Raw genomic sequence first — 20,009 nt, 5'->3', positions numbered from 1 at the left:
ATGGAACATAATTGACGCCCTTCCCTCCCACATTGTGCTGGACTGCACACACTTGTAAGCCGTGCGGTGGCCAAATACTTACCATCCATGAAGCCTTTCTTCTTGATGGAATCTGAGAATTACATAATAGCCTTCCCCTGCCCTCCTCCAGTTATGTTGTGTGTTTACATTCCTGCTTCGGGTCAAGCTACAATAGAAAAATAATGCAAGGGTAAAGTTTTAATAATACAAGTGGCTGGTGCAGTCATGCAGCACAGAGGGCCCTTTGTGCAGGATCGTTTGTGATTATGCAACATGATCTGTTTTTCTATTCATGGTTCACAACCAAGTTAGTGTTTCTAGTGTTTAATGTTCCATTCTTTCTACGTATGAGCAGGCAGGCTTCAGAACAACTGCAGGACATGAACAATGATACAAACATCTTTCACTGGAACACTAGAAAAACAGAGGAGGGTTTGCTCAGAAAATAAAGACAAAGTACATTTGATATATCAACATGCCCAGTTATCAACGCGACAACATGTCAAAGGTCATTTCTCTTTCTTTATTGTGAAACATACCATCCAATAAGCTGTGCCAACAGCTATAAGTCAACCAACTCCTGGTAGAAGATACTTAATAACAATCATTTTGACTTTGAACCAAGTGCAAGAAAGACAGAACAAAACAAAGCCGAAGCTAGAGAACAAAAAAGGAGCAAACAGACCCGAAGCACCTTTCAAAAAGGACAAATCACTTGCAGCTTCTGATGCAGATAACATCTTGTCATGTTTCTGGACAACAAATTAAACGTCAATAAATATGCACTCTTCATTTTCATTATTATTATTATAGCATTTTAGCATTCTCACTGGTTTTGCATTAAATGTGCATGGAAGGCAATTTAGACTCAAATGTAGGTTACATCCGACAGCTTTGACATACGAATTTTCAGCAGCATAATCAACACAGCTTGCACTCATTGGATCGCATGTAACAGTATACAACGCCAGTCTCACAACTCACATTTAATCTGTGTAAGATACTCATAAATGACCCTGGTAGCTTTTTCTAAAGGAAATAGCAGTAAAGTGTGTTGTGTCCGATCATTATAATGAGCTTTAAGAGCAAAATGAGATGAATAGCGCTTATCTGTGTGACATCAGGAAACCCCTAACAGGACTAGCGTAGGTATTTTTAAAGTAACTCCAGCAAGACATGAGGTCAACAATAAGGTCGTAAATCACAACTTAATTATGGTGTGGATCAATGCATCGTCCTAATGGGAAGTCACACTTTGATTAATCAGTCCATTTTCTTAATGGTAACTGACCTTTGAGAAAGTACATGTCACATGTTATTCTATAACTGTTTGTTAAAGGTAAAATGTGCAATATAGATGGGGGGCTGCAACGGCATATAGTCACTGGTACCTTCGATGCATCTCAATAGCAAGACAAGAACCTGGCAAAGGACATTCTTTAAAGGTTGTTGACACAGCCGAGTGCATCCCATCATGTGTTTACACTGTGCTCTGACACACCTGTAACAAAGCATGCCAGTTCATTCTGAGGGTACCTGTCCGGTGTAAAAATCTGTGAAATAAGACTTACAGAGAACAGCTGTTTCTCCACGAGTAATGACACAAACCAGCGTATGAAAATGTAATTAAGTGCTTTCGATTTGATCTTTGATCACCATATACTCAACAACGTCCTCTCTACCCTCTATCAGGACCAAAATAAGTGATATTATTCATACAAAATATGTATAAACCTTCATACATCTCAGGTTATAAGTTTGGTACAGGTATGAAACAACAGCAAAAGTATCCCATTAAGCTCCATATAACAAATAAACTGATTTTTTTTTTTTTTTTTTAAGTGGAATACATCCACCTAAATGCATTCGCTCAAATCCTCGAGGGCACTTTCTTGGCTACGACGTCACAGAGGAGTTACAGTATAAAACATCATAAGAAACATATTGAATTTGAATGATAAATTATAAATTTCCACATATACAAAATTCTGATGTTTTTACATATGCACATATTAACAGGATCATCCAATCGGTCACTGGTAGTCCCATTTTACAAAGTTTCTTAGAAAGAAACGTATTCCTTGAAGGTGACGGTGAGACTGTTTGTTGTGATGTCAGTGATTATGATATTTCCCATGAAAGGGGAGATTTTTTTAACAGCCGCCTCTTTAGATTTCTGTGTTGATTTCTGTGTGTCTTCTAACAAAGGAGGTGTGTTTTTGACAGCAGGCTCAGGCTCCAGCTGTGCTTCCGGCTCCACCTGCTTCTTAGTCTTTGGGCAGCTGAGGTCCATCGGCTCCTCTTGGCTGCCAGAGTCCATAACCTCATATGTGCATGTGCTGCTGTGGCGTGGACCGCTACAGTGGAGGTCCATAGGTTTGTCCTGAGGCGGCGTGACCACCGTGCTGGGGACACTGAAGCTTCTGGAAGTCAGGTAGGCTTTAGAAACACTCCTGTCCTCCGCGGGATCTGATAGCTTCCGCTTGCGGTCGTTGGGAAAAGAAGGGATCCTGATCTGGTCGACGGACGTAGGGGTCGGGATGTTGGTGTCAGCAGCCCACGACGTCATGGGTGAGCTGGCGGTCAGCTGAAGGGGTAAATCGTCCGGTAAATCAGCCTGACCACGAGCCACTTCGGTGTTGTATTCCTCTGCTGTGCTCGGCGAAGGTTTGGAGAAATGTCTGTCCTTCTGGGAACACTTAATGGGATGCTCTGCAGCAGGGGGGGAGCTGCCATTACAGATCTCTTTGGGGATACCGTTTTCTGGGTACTCCAACATTTTGGCTGTGTGTGCTGGATTGTTCTCTGATGGTTTGGTGTTTTGGGACTTCTCTTCGCTCGATGATTCCCCGTGTTTTGTACCCTTTGCTCCGTGAACTTTGTTGCTGTCCATATATTTGCTCATGACAATAACAATGCGTCCATTCTTGTTTTTGTTCTTGATTATCTTCATTTTGCTGCTAATGGCGCTAGGCAGGGTTGCGTCTTTAGGATTGGGTTTAAGGGCATGTTCGCTTTCCGCCTCTTTAACAGCTGGTTTCCTCACCTCCACTGCCAGCTCTTTGACTTTGCTCAAGCAGCCTGTGTCTTTGTCACGAACCCATTTCTGCTGCAGGGCTAACGGTAAGTTCCAACCAGGATTGGCTGGTTTACTGGCCGCTTCCTGAACATTCACCACCTCTTTGAGCCTCGAAGCCTGTGCGTCGTACATATTTGGGTCAGGCTCATAGTGGTGGTGCTTCTTGCTGTTGAGCTGGTAGATGAACTTCTTCTTGCCGTTGGCTAGCTGGTCAGCAGGCACCTCCTGGCTGCTGGGCTGGTACTGATGGTGCTTCTTACTGTTCAGCTGGTACTGTTGAGCCTGGGGGCGCTGGATCTGGACGGGATCAGACTTGAGGCTACCCTCTGCATCCTGAGATGATTCCTCGAAACCTGCAGGAATACTGGACCTCCTGGCAAATGATGGTACCTTGAACAAAGAGACGAGACACCAAGTTTAACATGTTTTCATCAAAATCTAGCTGTCAACTCAAGAATACAATAAGTCAAATAAGGATATTTTGGGGAAAATGTTTGGCATTCTGGGATCTCTTTTAGCTCCTTTAATATAAAGGGATAATCCAGAGATTTCATATTGCTCACATATCACTCAGATATCATGATTTTCAGTCTAGAATATATATATATATATATATATACACACACACACACACACACACACACATATATATATATATATATATATATATACACACACACACACACACACACACACACACACACACACACATATATATATATATATATATATACACACACACACACACACACACACATATATATATATATAAAGCTCTGTAAAGACCTGATCCTACATCCCATAATGCAACTACTCACATCACTTCATGTTTTGCCCTCCCTACCTGGCAAATCCCAATCCAATGCCTTTCAAACTCTGTGTAATATAACCTAGGCTAATATAACCAAGGTTTTATGAAATATATTTGCAGTCTCCATGCAAGCCCAAGATGAGATAATCCTATGACATCACAATGACATCACCAGGATCATTTTCTGGGGCCATTACATGCACGTTTTCAAAGGAGGAGAATAATGATAAAACTGACTGCTGTGAGGTTGGAAACAAACATGCTAGAGCTAAAATGTGCAAACCTTTATGCTAAAATACAGATAAAACTAAAGTTTACAGGATGCCTATCAAAAATCAAACTAAACTATCCAGTCAGTGCCCGTCTTACGACCCCCCTCCCATCATCTTGTCCCCTCCCCCTCCTCCTGGACAGGCTGACCCCTCGGGCCGTCAGAGGGGCAGTGCAGCGGAACGCTCAAGACGCTTTGGCTGTGACCTTAGGTCAGAGAAGTGCCACCAGACATGTCACGCTTTATCCCTGATCGCTGGCCACGTGTGACTCTGGCAGAGTGGTATGCCTCTTAAGGAGTGACACTGCATAGCAATCAGCTCAGAGTCTCTCAAAATATATAATCACATTTGGCTCAGAATACAGTCCTGTGAAGGCCTGAGCTAAGATAGTCAAAGCACGACTAGAGTGCTACTTTCAGCCATCTATTTTTGTCTTGAGAAACATTTGCAAACACGGAAATGAAAGAAAACATTCAGACATTACACACTCATTTGGTGCAAAAAAGACCCTAGGAAAACAAGAAGAACGAAGGAAGACACTGTTTTGCATATAAAGCTATTTAGCATAAAGAAATAATGAACATGCAGATAAAACGAGTGCACTCAAGCAGCGCTTACGTAACCTCAGGCAACAAACCCAGTTTCATGATGAGTGTGGGGAGAAATCCAGCTGTAGAACCCCATCCTCTCTTTCAAAGACATCTATAAATAACCCCGACCACAATGACAGTCGCTCAAAAACACCTGACAGGACCCCTCCCCTTATGGCCTCTCACAGAGTGGAACTTGCAGGAAGGCTCAGGACAAGCAGGACATTTCCACAGAGACTATTATGATTCATCAGTGGTGAAGATGATAATTACCTGCAGTAAAAGATGTTTTGGTTTTGGCCCCCGTTTACGATATCCCATCAGCTGCTCTTGCCTCTCTCTGTGAAAACAGAAGATAATTACATTTTCTTGCACCATATTTACCTCCTATAGACAACATCTCATCTGACAGACAGCGTTACACCTTTCTCCATTAAAAATCTATTTACATCACATAGAAAACGACAGGTTTGACATTTTCAGATTAGCTTTCTTACACCTATTCAAGGTCAAAAGTGGAATTTTGATTTGAAGGGCTAATGAATGCCCGCATGTGACCTGCTGCAAAGTATTGTGGTCCTTATTTGCATAGCTCTCCATGGTAATCGGCCCATTCCATATTCTCATTATCCTCGAGAAATTCAATTAAGGCTACAGCAGGGAGATTCTCTCCCTGTCTTTCAAACATCCTCCCTCCTTCAGCACGTCCTTCCTCTTCTTACATTCAGTCTCTAATTAGGGTCATGAGGTAGGGACGATATGGGAGAAATACAACATTGTGGAGCACTTCTGGGATGTGTGCTGCAGTTGAAAACATGCAAACCGCCACGCTGTCTGCATCGCAATGGCTAAACTCTGAAAATGTGGGGCGATAAATATCACAGAAATAACAAACATCTCTTGGAGCAGGTTTTATTGAGGGCGGAGAAAGGGAAACCTGTTATTGTAGTTGCAGAGACGAGACTAAGCACTGGGCTCTCTGTGACATATTGCTCCCTGATATAAACCTTGACTCATCATTGGCTCATAAATAAGGCCTTCACCAGCAGTGGGTGAAGGCCGGCGTCACCGGCCTATTGTCGGCTACAGATGTTCAAACTATTAGAGCTGCCAGAAAATCGCCACTATAAACAGTCTACATTTTAATGCTATAATGTGTGCGATTTCAAACAGCGTCCAATGGGGTGACCCCTATTCACAGAAGATTTGGCAATTACAGCCTCCCTTGTTGGATCCCCTCCCCCATCCTCTGGGAGCAGAGAGGAATCCACACACACGGCACAGAGGCAGCACTCCATGACCATCAGCACAGAGCCAGGCACACACACACACACACACACACACATACACACACAGAGCCAGGCAGGGAGGCTGTGGGGGGAATATGAGAGCGGTACACTGGAAACGCTGGAGAGCACTGCGTGTCAATTAGCCTTTTCAGAAATGCGAATTCCTTTCCCCAGCCATCATGTCTTTACCCAGTCCCATGAGCGGCCTGCTGGCCTGCAGAGAGAGTACATCTCACGGGCCTCGTGGGTCCGGCAGCCCAGACGAGATGTGGTTGTGCACGTGCCACAGGGCTAAAATGACAGCAGCATTTGTATTCATTAGTATCTAAACCCCGGAGCTTGACATTTATGTGTTCCGGATTATTTTGCAGGCCTCTATTAATCCTACTCTTGACCCAAGATTGAAAGCAGGTCAACAATTTATGCATTCAAGGTGAGATAATCTCTTTCAACGACAAACCAAATGCGGTCGTCGCATGTGATGTGCTAGTGTTGCTGAGCCGTTTCCTCCTGGGTGGAAAACACCGTATGAAATCAGCCTGATACAGTAAAGCACAGCTGGGCCTGATACTGCTCATGATGAGAATCCCATCAGGCAGCAGCTTGGCCTCCTCACATGAAGCCACAACAAACATGCTGTCTAATTCAGCACCTGTCCTGCTAAGGCCTTACAGCTGCAAAGCAGATTAACTGCTACAAAACATATGAACATAAACAAATATTTGTAGTTTGATCCACATGGAGAGCATTTCTTTTCTGTTCTCACTGTTCTGTCATGCATCTTCTGGGGGGTAAAAAGGGGGCATCTTCAGCGCCTTTTGTGGAACTGGGTCAGGGCACGCATACAGGACTCTGGTTCCTGACGTAAACTCGCGTAATATGATGATCATTTCTTACAATGTACCAAATCCATGCGTCTCCAATCGTTCCATTAGCATGATTTAGGAATTCTCACTACCACATCCCCAGCCTTTTCCCCAGGAGACAGTCCTGTGGGCAGGGGGAGAGGGCGGGGGTGGGGGGGTGGGGGGGATGGATCAGCGATAGAGTTACTGGAGCGCCCCTCCTCCCATGCCCATATATGGTCACGGCTGAATTGGAGGCTGCGCGGCCTCGTCCGAAGTCCACATCTCTCTCACCTGTGTTGAAACGCGACGAGGAGACGCGGGTCAAGGATGTTTTCCTCTGGCTCCCATGTGTTGTATCTGCGGAGAGGAGCAAACAACTGTCAGAGCCATCACGTGCACACTTCCTTTTTCTAACTGACACACAGGCCTCGCAAACACACACACGCACGCACGCGCACACAGACACATTCCCACATCTTCACCGTAACTGTGCAGAGTGGACAGGTGAGACAGACCTCCAGTTTAATGCCCAAGGACGAGTTTTTGCGGATTTTTTTTTTTTTTTACTTCAAGATTTAGAGCGTATATAACAATTCTCAGGCACATTCCCGCTGCAGCAAATCAACCATGAGGGCAGAGCAAAAACTGTCAAACAAACATTGCCTGTCGCCTATATGCTTTCCAATCGCTCCTCCAGCAGTAACATACAGTCGGCCATTTTAGCACCACTGTCTCGTAAATTCGCTGGCAGAGCAGAAATAATTAAAACGGGATTACATGGCTGTGCCTACCCCCTTCCCTCGCATAAATTAGTGAAGGCATCCGCGGATACACTGAAACACATATACTGAGCGCGCTCTCCCAGTTTACACACACACACACACACACACACACACACACACACACACACACACACACACAGTGTGCGCGCACGCCCTTGATGAATGGCATTTTGAAGTAACAACATTTGATTTAGTGGCAAAATGATGCATCTTTTCTATGCGCCCGCTCAATGTCTGGAAACATTACATTCTGACTTACTTGGGAGACCAGCCTCGCCACTTGACCAGGTACTCTATCTTGCCCTGTGATGGTGGAGAAGGAGGAAAAAATGTTGGTGAGGCTCATGTCAAACGCCAATATTGCGACGTCCGGAGCGCGTTTGCAAACGTGCTCTCTCTCTGTTACCTTGCGAATGCGCTTCTTTTCGATGCCCTCTACCGCAAAGACGTGCTCTCCGGCGGCAGGGAGCTCCATTCTCGCCTGGATCCGATCGCCGGGGACGGGGGAGTAGGTGAAATGTTGGCTACGCACCGTCGATGTGCCTTCCGCTCGGTGCGTGCTGTGCGCGCTTGGTAGTTTTCCAGTTGTATCCAAATCGAACCGTATTCCCTCCACCACTCCTCCTCTCTCTCTCTCTCTCTCTCTCTCTCTCTCTCTCTCTCTCTCTCTCTCTCTCTCTCTCTCTCTCTCGCTCGCTCGCTCGCTCGCTCGCTCTCCACAGTCCTGGCTCTGAGCATACAGATATTCACAGAAGTGCGGCTGCGAGCAGCTCTTTTCGTGCAATAGCCTCCACTCGGTGCATGACGTCAGGAGGGGAGGGGGAGGTGGAGACCTTGCACAGAGGTTGGGGTTTATCCCGTGCGTACTGGACTGCAGGAGGGATGTCTGGAAATTCAAATCAGCCACTATGTTACTGTCACATATGCATAAAATTCACTTGTTTTATTGTGTCTTTCGACGTCGAACGTCGAACTCCTCCTCCAACAGTTGACTAAGTGTTCATGGAAAAAAAAAATACAGTGGTTGGTTCAAGTGCATATCGTGTGTGGGTGTTAATTAACAACTGCATTTGTAACAGATGCATATTCTGCTATTAAAATGAACACATAAATAAGACAATCTGTTACAACTGCATCAGGCATGTTAATGCTGCAGAACTGCACACGAGGGAACTGGAAATGACTGTGTCTTTTCTGTCCTCAAGCCTAACCTCCACATCAGTCGAGAATAGTTTTATCAGGAAACTTGTTTAACGATGCACCAGCAAAAATAGTCTTCTGGGCTTGAAAGTGTCAGCAGTGTGTCACCAAAGCTTGTTTATCGCTTCTAACTGCCTGGCTGATGAAAGACAAGTTCCCCTTTTATTTCCGATCCCCTTAAAGCAGCACAGTTGTAGATGTGCACACGGAGGCTTCCAGTTCGATCTGCTGACTGCGCCGTGCAAATATAGGTCAGCCACACTCTGATCGTCAAACCAGTGCCTTGTCCTCTGGGCTCAACTGCTATTAATTTGACACACAGCAGAGTTGCTGTACAGCCTTCGGTCTACCTGTGGCAACTTTTTTTAATGGTGAGCTCCCTCACTGCCAGAGCGCCCAGCTCGTTTCCCCTAAAAAACAACATTACAGCCTGTTACTGCGTATTATAGTGGTTGTCTATCTGCATCTTGACAATTTAAATCCAAAAGCATAAACCACATCGCCAGTGAGCATGTACCCTGTGCTGTAAATGTCACCCGCATTAAGTCACTTGGATTTATGGGGACTTAATTGGAAACATGGGAGAAATTGCGCTTCCGTGCATCAAAAACATGTTTCTGTGCGTAAATTGCGATTGGAGCGCACGGTCGCCATCCAAACAGGAGCAATTCGTTTGAGCATGTCGCGCTGATGGCGTCAAAAGAGAAGTAAATCAGCCAAAACCCGATGCTTGTCTTGCTCTAAAAATAATTCAGCACCACAAGGGTTAAAACGAAGCCTGTAAGCAGAGCGGCAGCGGCCAGCCTATTAAATACAGGCACGATATATCTCTGCCCTGCCATATAAGGCAATGGACAAAAAGCGCCGAAATACGGCATTTTCCACTCATTCATTCCCGAGTTTCGCTCCTGAACTGGGTGCAGGAAGGGGTTAAGACTCTGTCGGTCGCAAACATGCTCGATTAAAACTCCAGATTTTCGCCTTATTTCTGTTTTTTTCCAGTGCCCTTCAGCCGCGGCCAGGGAGCGCATACGCCCTGCTTCCCTAGCAACAGCATGAAAGGAGAGAGAGACAGAGAGACAGAGAGAGAGAGAGAGAGAGAGACGGAGAGAGAGACGGAGAGAAACACACACGCACACACACAAACACAGAATTTAAGTTTGCGATAAACAAACGAGCTCTTGATAAAATGGCACCAAGCAGCTGTCGTTTCCTCAAACATTATTGCACCTTTGGGATACATCTTATCGAATCGAAACGCAGATCCAAAAACAAACAGGTCTGAGAGCTTTAGAGAGCAGAAATTGGAGTTGGAGGTGTTCTGTTTACTCAGCAGGTACCCAAAATACAAATTATGTATCATTTTGTGTTTGCACTGACGGGAATGACGCCTGGAGTCTGCGTCAAGACAGAGATCATCATTTAGAAAATCCTCTGACTCAGACTGTCGGCGTGATCTGATCACAGCTCGATATAATGATGAGAAAGCTGAATGTATTTGGAAATACTTCCCCAAAATCAATAGACTTTTATCAGAGCGGCTTTCAATCAATTGATAAGTGGAACAGCGTCACCAACATGCCGAGTGACGGGGTTTTTCTTAATTTACAGACAGCACGGAGCCAGTAGAAAGCATTCGTTCGCTCTTTAAAAATATTCTTTTCGTCTGTTAGTGAGATAGAAGCGCCTCATGATCAGCTCTTATTTCCACATCAAATCATTAGAAGCACTAAGATGGGTCAGTCTCACCTCCTTTATAAATGTGTGTCTAATATTTACTGCGTTGTTAATCCCTGGTCTGTGTGCGCCCTCTCAGGAATGCGCTCAGGTGAGTTCACGTCCCTTTTTGCACTTGTTCACGCCTCTGACAAGACGCTGATTAAAAAAAAAAAGTCGCTGACAGGTGATCGACCTTTTTTTTCCCCTCGAGAGGTTCGATTGCCCGACAGATGAAATCAAACTCTGCAGGCTATAAAAAAAATAAAAATAAAAATAAAACACACAAAACACAAAACGTGTTCAACAAGGCTGCTTAAAATCTCCCGATCATGTCGTTTGGTTGAGAATTAGCTGAGAAAGCAGCTCAATCCCACATTTAAGAGACGCTTCTGGTGTATTTCTTCCTATTTTTCTGCAGCTATTTGCGCTGTGAAAATGCTACTTTGTAAATGTCCAAAACTCTCCTCGTCTCCTACTTTCTGGAATTTAAATTGTAGACTTTATTGTTTGTTTGTTTTAAAAAAAAAAAAGCTCCATGAGTGCTTTTGCAGAAACCTTTCAACGTTTATTTTGTCCTTTGCTGCCGCCCCTCAAGGTCACATGAGCTGTTATCTAAAACAAGAGGATAAACTCAGGGTCAGTCAGTCTGTTTTTTATCTCTTGCTCGGAGGGACTCTTTTCATACAATCTCAACCTGCCTGCTCTGCTGTGTGTTGATGCTTTCTATAATTACACGCAGGAAAGAGAGCATTTATTCGTTGTAAAGGCAGGAAATATTTAACACCGCAAGTGTTGTTGTCTGTGAGTTTAAAGGAGGTAGACCTGGGTGTGATTTCCACACAGTGAAGGAGTGCAGACGGGATGATTATGAGTGCATGAAAGAATGTTCGTGCAGTATAGTTATGTGGGTGTAAATGTAGGAGGGCCAGGGTCAGGTTAAGTCCTGATCTCTGGTCCGGTCTCAGCAGGAAAGCGCAGAGAGCTCAGCCTTGTGACCTCTTGTTTTTCATTGCAACACCAATTTCTTTCCTCATTTTCCCTCTTTCTGCCTCTCTCTCTCTCTCTCCCTCTCGCACACACCCTGCATGCACACAGCTGGCTCACACTCCACAAGCAGTCCACAAAATGGTGGCTCAGGAGGGGGAAAGCCAGGAGGCCTCCCCTCCTTGGCACCCGCCACCCACGGTGCCAAGAGTGCCAACTGAGGGAATGAGGAGATGAGGGGAATGGAGGAGGGATGCTTGGGAAAGTGCGGTTGATGCGGAGTGTTTGGGGGGGAGGTGGTGGAAAGAGGGGCAGAGGGAGGATGAGAGGGACTAAAAGGAGACAGGGGAGAAAGGTTTCTGCTCCGGTCATGGACGAGCATCCGATTCATTCCTCCACAGCGACGAGGAAAAAAAAGGAGCTGATTGGTTAAAGGGACAGAATGCAAGGACAGGGTGGAGAGGAGGGGCGGGGGGTATTACAAAAATGTTAAGAGGGCCCTGCAGCCATTCTCACGGCGCTCAGCGGGCGGTCATTAAACTCCGCTATCAAACAGGCTGATGTGGTGAAGACACACAGACGAAACATGCGCACAAATGGCAAAGAAGACACAAGAGGGAAGGTTGGCGCTGCTGCTGAAAGCAGAGGATGGAAGAGAAGCTCTTTAATTAGCTACTGTAAATATGCTGTATGATTACAACTTACAAGTCTATTCAGGCTAATTATGGTGGAACAATAGCGATCCCTTTCCAGAGGCTGCAGAGCTTCAGGTGCTAACACAGAAATCTCCCGCTTCCTTTGTCTGCCCCTGACATATGTTTAATTATGATAATTGTAACAAATGAAAGCTATTAGGAAGCTATTCATCTTGGCGCTGCAGATTTTAATGCACTATGAAGATGGGGTGGGGAGGTGTGTGTGTGTGTGTGTGTGTGTGTGTGTGTGTGTGTGTGTGTGTGTGTTGGGGGGGGGGCAACGGAAATTCCTCCTCCAGTGTCATTGTCACGGCCATTGTTGCAGCGAGGCGACAGGTCTGCAGAAAGGGGTGCTCCTCTGCCAGGGTGGGCTCTCCTACCCGGCCTCCCTCCCTCCTCTCCCCCTCTTCGCCCTACCGCCTGCTTGCCTGCAAGGCTGCCGTCGTGTGGGGTTCAACCCCACCACCACCACCACAACCACCACCATACGCTTCCCCCATTGATCCCCCTTCCACCCTGCAGCCTGAGCAGGGGGTGGTGGGGTGCAGGGAGCCTGTGAGAGAGGGAAGAAGAGGAGGAAAGGGGGGGGGGCTTTACGCAGAGCACCAGGCTTACAGGGGGGTGAGGGCCGAGGCCAGGGGAGGAAGAAGGAGGTGGTGCAGTGGAATTCTGGCAGAATGCTGCTGAATGCACGACTTGTCGATACTGTATTGAGTTGCAGCGCAATAAACGAGGATGATGGCATAGATATTTGACTGCTGGGGAGGCGCGCAGCTGTGCCCTCCCGTACGTGCACGGTGCTGCTGTATGTTGAAATTATTCATTCACTGCCATCAATGATAGATACTCCGCACAGCTCTGTGCAGGAAATCACAACAGTGAGCTTGTACATGAGGCACAATAGTAAGCGCACAATGGTACGCCCCAGAGAACAATGGCTGAATAATCCGCTGTATAATTGTGTGGATTTTTGTCCGACGTGAGGCAGAAATGATTCCCTCTGGATGGCGGAATGGTGTGGTTATTTTCATCGGCGTGGAGACCTCGCAGTCGCAGACACAGCTCCTGCTAAATGCGCCTGTGACCCAGTGTTCAGATTTAGCTCCCTGCAGTCTAATGCCATGCTAATGATGAGTGACGCAGGCCCTTATCCTGAGAGCCCTTTCCTCCTCTCCCCTCCCCTCCCTCCCCCCTCCTCCATCTCCAGGGAACAGCTTATTTGCCTGTTTTTAATTGCGTTTTAATTTACATGTAAGCCTGGAAGCACCATGATGAGGAGCTGTCTTTCTTTTTTCCTCCTGCTTCCCCTTCCCTTTTTTTCCCCCACCACCTCATGAACTGTAGCTTTTACAGAAGGGAGAGGAGGCCAGTTTGAGCAATAACAAATGAACACAACAAACCATGGCAGGCCTGCCACCAGGCGCAGGTTCCTCTTTATGAGGTCAACACCGGTTCAATCAAGTGTTCAGGGCAGATAGAAACAGGACACAGAGGGAGAGAGCAGAAGGGGTAAAGGCAGTGTTGCAGGTTGATGATGTAGATGAAGCGGCCATCTCTCCATCAAAATGTAATAAGAGGACGAATGGACAGTGAGCTCGCAGATAGACAAGTTTAATGTGCTCGTCTATCTATATGGAAATTCAGCCACGCAGGCGTTCACTCGCTGCTTCTTCGTCTTTTATCATAATTCACTTTGGGCTTTTGATTGGCTGCGTGGAGAGCAAAGAGAAGGAGCTTCAGAGGAGGAGCTGAGAGATAAAGCCAGCTTTCTCTACTTGAGCAAAGAACACAACAGGGATTTAAGATTTGTATTAAATTTAGAGAGATAATCGAGGCCCCTGCATTTCCTGCACACACACAAAAAAGGGTGACAATCACTCAGAAACTGCCATCCACAGCACAATATGAACCAAGACTTTGCAGATCTATATTATCTATTGTTTTCCGGATCATGCTCTTTTTCCTGCTCTCCCAGGCGGTCTCGCTGTTTACATCTTCTGCATTCACATTTGAATAAAACCACCCCACATTATGGAGAACTTCTCAGACAATAAGCCAACGATACCCACATGACTGTCTAATCACCCCCAACTCCCACACTGATGGCCTGAGGCAAGCCTGTCAGGACTCATACAGGCAGAGCTAGCAGTGTATGCGTCACTCATCGCCCCGCCACGCGCGCCACACATCATCCACTCAACACAGGAACTCGGTGTGTGTCGCAGGTACTGCAGCTCGCCACATCAGAGCGAAACAGGCTTCTTCCTGATCACAACAGCACAGACGGCCCATTGTCTGCTGCATGTCCTGCACTGTCCCCCTGTGCTGTTGTCACTGTGTCATTCCTGCATTAGATCATCTGCTTGCTCGAATGCTTCACTATGTAGGTTTAATGTGGAGAGAAGAGCTTCTTACACCGAGCCCAAATGATGGAAATGCAGGGATCATCGCAGATAAGATCACACATGCACAAACTTCTACACGTGAGCACATTTACTTGTTGCATCCGTCAGGTGAAAATCATGATTCTGGCATGTTTTCTGTTCCAGTTGAAGGATTTAAAACTGGGGTGAAAGTGATTGAAAAGTGAATGATTTTAGATGCAGTAAGTGTTTTAACAGCATTTCATTAAAGGATTGGTTCCCTGTCTTAAAATGATACTCACATGCCCTCACGTGCATTGAAAGAGCAATTACTTACTGTAATCGTTCCTCCTCTTCATAGTGGCTCCAAAGAGATCCCCTCCTAACAAAGTCCACAGTCCTTGTGTGCAAAAATCATTTCTCAAGTTTCACTAAAGCCAATATGAAGCTTCAGCAGTCTGAGTCAAATCAAGTGGTGCAAAATTCCCTCTTTTTCTCTCCCCAGTGTTTCCCAGCTGAGCTCAGGGGATAGTAACACAAAGAGAGAATATTGTTGGAAAAAAAAACAGTCATCTTGGAAGATGCCCATTTCATTTCACTCAGTCAGACTGATGAAGCCTTACATTAGAATTGGCTGAACTTCTAAATGCGCTTTTTACACACTACAGTAACTTTCACTGTGCATACGGGCATGTCAGTATGTTTTAAGAGAGATCTGAAAAACTCTATCCTCCTCTAAGTAATTTTTTCAGTGTGAATTAGGTCCTAACTACACTGGACTTCTAAGAATCCTTCATCTGACCTCTGGAAAAAAAAAAAAGAAAAAAAGAAAAAGTGCATCTTGAGCTCAGCCTCTTTTTGTCAAACAAGACCAAGAAAGAACTTCCAGGCTTGAATTTAGCCCAGTTTAAAAGCAGTCCACTTTACCAAAACCATGCTTATTGAGTGATATGAATGCATGCAGATTTCTCGGTGGAGCCTCCACGTGAAGAGGAATCTCTCACAACAGCACACACAGATCAGGGTCTCTAGAAAAAGCCTGATTCAGCAAAGCTTAAGATAATTCACCAGCTCCGTCTTTGTCAGACAAAAGACACACAGAGAAGATTGCCTCGCTTACACCAGACATCCCATGTGTTCCAATTCGATATGGTTTCTCCATGATATATCTCTCTTGTCCTCATGTGATGGTTATTTAAAGGGAGAGCCATGGATTTTCTCCCCCATACAACATAATGGCAAATCAATAACGCAGCCCATACGGGGAGAGTGGGCATTTCATAGAGAGGCCTAAAGGATGGGAGGTCAAATTGGACTGGAGTTCTGGCAAAGAACGAATAGATGGATTTTTAAAATGCATTATGAAAATAAATATTCCTTCATTCTTGCCATTGATGGAGTTGCATGCAAAATTTCTCACAATCATTACGTCACACGGTGAGATTTGCCTTCTGAAATCAAGGAATAAATCCACTGTATCACTTTGAAATTGGACTTTTTTCCTAATGGGTTTCCTTTGGTGCGTGTGCAGTTCAATTACAGCTGTGGATGTGTATTTATTGTGTGTGCTTACACACATGTGGAGCATGATGTGCCTGCAAGGCCCCTGTGGTGTGTGCACACACACTTAAACATACTTATGTGTGTTTTTCCCATGGCAAAACCTGTCAGCCAGCAGACGTCTGACATCATGCTCTGAGCAAGGAGGAGGTTTTCCAGTGCCTGTGTTACAGTATCTGTGTGTGTGTGTGTGTGTGTGTGTGTGTGTGTGTGTGTGTGTGTGTTTTTAGGAGGGAAGGAGGAGGATGGTTGTTATCATGACTTATGGATTCGACAGCAGTTTCCTACTGAGCAGAGAAGACGGGAATGGTTACATGGAGGAATGCAGTTGGTTTTTTCTTCAGAGCAGAGGGGTTTGCAGGAAGGAACAAGAGGATGACAAGAGGATGGAATTTGAGGAAAATAAGGAAATGAATCTCCACCAACCACCGGGAAAAGCAAAAACCACAGGGAGGAAAGATGTCAGAAGACAAGAGCCTGGAGGTCCTCTGTGTTTACACTTTCCATCCTGTCAGTCAGTGCCTCCTCCATCGTCTTTATCTCTGACACAGCTGGCAATCCCTCAATGACTCACTGCTCTCTGAAGTGCTCCAAACCTGGCTTTGCTGGAGGAGGAGGAGGGGAGGGTTGAGGATCGACAGAAAATCCTGCTTAATCATTCCCACCACCACCGCCACCCTCTCCGCAGCCGATAGCCTTTGGGTATGAAAGGATGTGGATGCTGTGGGTGGGAAATAAGGGAGTAACACTTTACTTCCAGATATGGTGACAGCTGAAGTAACAGTTTGTGACTGTTCAGCTTTACCCACGCTCCCACTCGGACAAAGGGAAGGTTGTCTTCCTTGTGTCCCAAGTTGGAGAGCCCTCATCAGGGTGAAGCTCTCGCCAAACTCCTTGGGTTGAGGCTGAGGCTCGTTTTCAAAGAGCTTCTTTTGTGTTCACACAGGCTGAGAAGACCAGATGACTAACAAGTTGTCAGCGCAATCCAGTTTTCTCAGTGTGAACACAGCCAGATCAAACCTGATGAGCCTCTTATTCGTGTTTTCATTGATCTGCAGGAGTGGAAATGGCTCAGACATGCAGCATTTCTGCACATAGGCAATACGCAGAAAATAAACCTTGCCCTCCTCCATGCACACACACACACACACATGCAAGCACACACACCTCACAGTGGCTGATGAAGAGCTGAAGTGTTTTGTAGACAGCACTGCGTCACTCTTCACACCTTTGCAAGAACACATACACTGTGCTCATGTGAATTTAAACACACCACATGCACACACACAAAACCATGCATGCAAATACGCATCAGTGCTGTGGCTCAATGTGAATTATGGAAGATGCTTTTCCTTAGTGCACACGCACACACACACACACACACACAAACACACACACACGTTGACCTTGGTCCTTTTTGGATACATTACATGGTCTTATATTCATTTCCTGGAGACTGAGGACACTCAAACCCTAACCACTACTTGCCTAACCTAAACCTTAACCCTACCGTAACTGAAACGAAATCTTACCTCAAGTCTTCACTGTAAAATGTAATAATTTAGATTACAGAGACTTGCCTTTTGTCCCCATAAGGGAGGCTAGTCCCCACAATGTGACTGTGTAAATTTATGTCCCCACAATATGATACAAATCCCTGCACATGCACAAACACCCGTCTGTAGATGCTGTGCTGCCTGGGTTGAGTCTATCAGAGCAGAGGATGAAAGAGGGCTGGGATGTGTGATGTTAATCTAACACTTTTGAGCTCAAGAGCGAGCACAGTAGCTGATCTCACACTCACACCTTTCTATCTTCCCACCGAATCTGACTTATCACATATACAGGCACATGCACACATCCACAGGCAGGCATGCACGCACACAGGGGGCCGGTCTTAGTAGTTTTTTGTTGCTCTGTTTGTCATTACTCACTGTCAGTAGGGGAAAAAAAAAAAACAAAATAGCTGGCTGAAAAAAATATACAAAATGAAATTTCTGCAAACACGAGCTTCTTCTTGTGTCTGGATGCAGCTCGCTGATTGAATAGAGAGGAGAAATCATGCTGGACTGTCTCCATGCATGGGGGCCCTCCCAAGATTGGTTGGACCCCTAGGTGGGTCCTATTCCTCGAGCTGTCCCTGCACACACACTACAGACACAGAGACATCTTTCTGGTTATCATGTATACAAGTGCAAACAAAGGCACCTCTCACTAAACACACACACACCATCTTCGTTATTATACTAGTTGTCATCTGCTCTCTCATACTTCTGCAGGACTGCCAGATCGTGTTGTTTATACCGGATCAGCACAGCACACACACACACACACACACACACACACACACACACACACACACTATGAGCTATGAGCACATGTTTGAAAGCCGAAGAGAAGATCAAGGCTGTTTTAGCGCCACATACACAAGTCTGCTCATTTTCTGCAGGCCTCTGTGAAAAGCCAAAGGCGTCCGGTCAGAAGTGAGAAAACAGAATGATTCTGCACACATTATAATTATTTCCACACCACTCTAGCTACGTGACAGCGTTTCATTCAGACTGCTTCTGCAAGACAATACCAGCTCTGTAGATATCTCCCCAAAATCCCTTAATGTGGCTGCTTTTTCTGGAGAGGAGCCACTTGAGAAAAATGATGCTGTTAAGAGCATAAGAAAGAAGGTGCACCTTCGGGAATGAGATTGGAAAAAGTGAAATAAGAATAAAAAACTAGCAACTGAAATGGAGGGGATGCAAAAATACAGCAAGTCTTGGAGAATACACTGAAACGCAACGTTTCTGTATAGGATGTATTAATCTGATGACTGGAGCCAAATGATGGTTTCCTGAACCCAAGAGAATCAAAACCCACATAAGGTCATAAAAATATTTACAATCGAAGTGCAGTAGCACACATAAAACCTGTCCCTGCTTTCCATTCCGTATACTAACATATAATGTTTTCTGCCATCTTTAACGAAAATGACTTTGCATTCCTGAAAAATTTGAGGAGCTTCATCCTGTTTCCAAAGCTGCTAATGCTTCTGAACCACCCCCAGAAAGTACAGTTGCTACATAAAGTCTAATGAACGGACCAATTTAACCAACAGATTGATAGTAAATGGCTGGTAAACTCCAGAGAGTAAAACGACCGGAGTTAACGATGCAATAAAACTGATGTTGGGCCTCAGTCGCATGACCCAGAGTTTGACTGCATTTGTCTTGAAGGTATTGATTGAAATGGCCATATGAATGATTGCATCAGTTGGATTATTGATGGACATGCAGAGAAAGAGTGTGTAATTTAACAGTCCCTCGTGTGTGCTCCGGTCACCCTGATGGCTATCAGCAATAAACACAAGTAAGACAGAGACGGGATGGAGATCAATGTCCGGGTCTGACATTTCAGATCAGGAAATCATGGCATGTGACACGGGTTCATGGAGAGTAAAGGTCCATTCTGGTGTGTGTGTGTGTGTGTCTGTGTGTGTGTGTGTGTGTGTGTGTGTGTGTGTGTGTGTGTGTGTGTGTGTGTACTTGTACTTGCTACATAGTGTGGACCAGAGGTTTTTTACCCACAGTATGAGGACATTTTTGGAAAGTGAGGACATTTTGGCCAGTCCTCACAACTCAGAAGGACTGTTGAAGGTTCAGACTAGACTTTAAGAGTTTGTTAGGTTTAGATTAGGCTAAGGTTTGGGTTTAGTTGTCATGGGTAAGGTTAGGGTAAGGGGCTAGGGAGCGCAGCATGTCAGCGAGGGTCCTTATAAGTTTTATAAATTTATAAATACTGGGAT

General features: G+C 45.4%; 1 protein-coding gene across 1 annotated transcript; it reads right to left on the bottom strand.

Annotated features, from left to right (window-relative positions):
* Positions 1 to 506: 506 nt before the first annotated feature.
* Positions 507 to 8,495, bottom strand: cbx4 (chromobox homolog 4 (Pc class homolog, Drosophila)). The gene is made up of 5 exons (XM_076752294.1): positions 8,099 to 8,495; positions 7,952 to 7,995; positions 7,202 to 7,267; positions 5,047 to 5,113; positions 507 to 3,490 (listed from the first exon to the last, which is right to left on the bottom strand). The coding sequence occupies exons 1-5, from the start codon at positions 8,165 to 8,167 to the stop codon at positions 2,084 to 2,086; spliced, it is 1,653 nt and encodes a 550-aa protein (XP_076608409.1). The 5' UTR covers positions 8,168 to 8,495; the 3' UTR covers positions 507 to 2,083.
* Positions 8,496 to 20,009: the final 11,514 nt, after the last annotated feature.

This window comes from Chaetodon auriga, chromosome 16 (assembly GCF_051107435.1).
Source record: "Chaetodon auriga isolate fChaAug3 chromosome 16, fChaAug3.hap1, whole genome shotgun sequence".
Taxonomy (NCBI): Eukaryota; Metazoa; Chordata; class Actinopteri; order Chaetodontiformes; family Chaetodontidae; genus Chaetodon; species Chaetodon auriga.
Note: the sequence above shows the minus strand (reverse complement) of the source record. Positions and strands in the feature narration are given on the sequence as shown.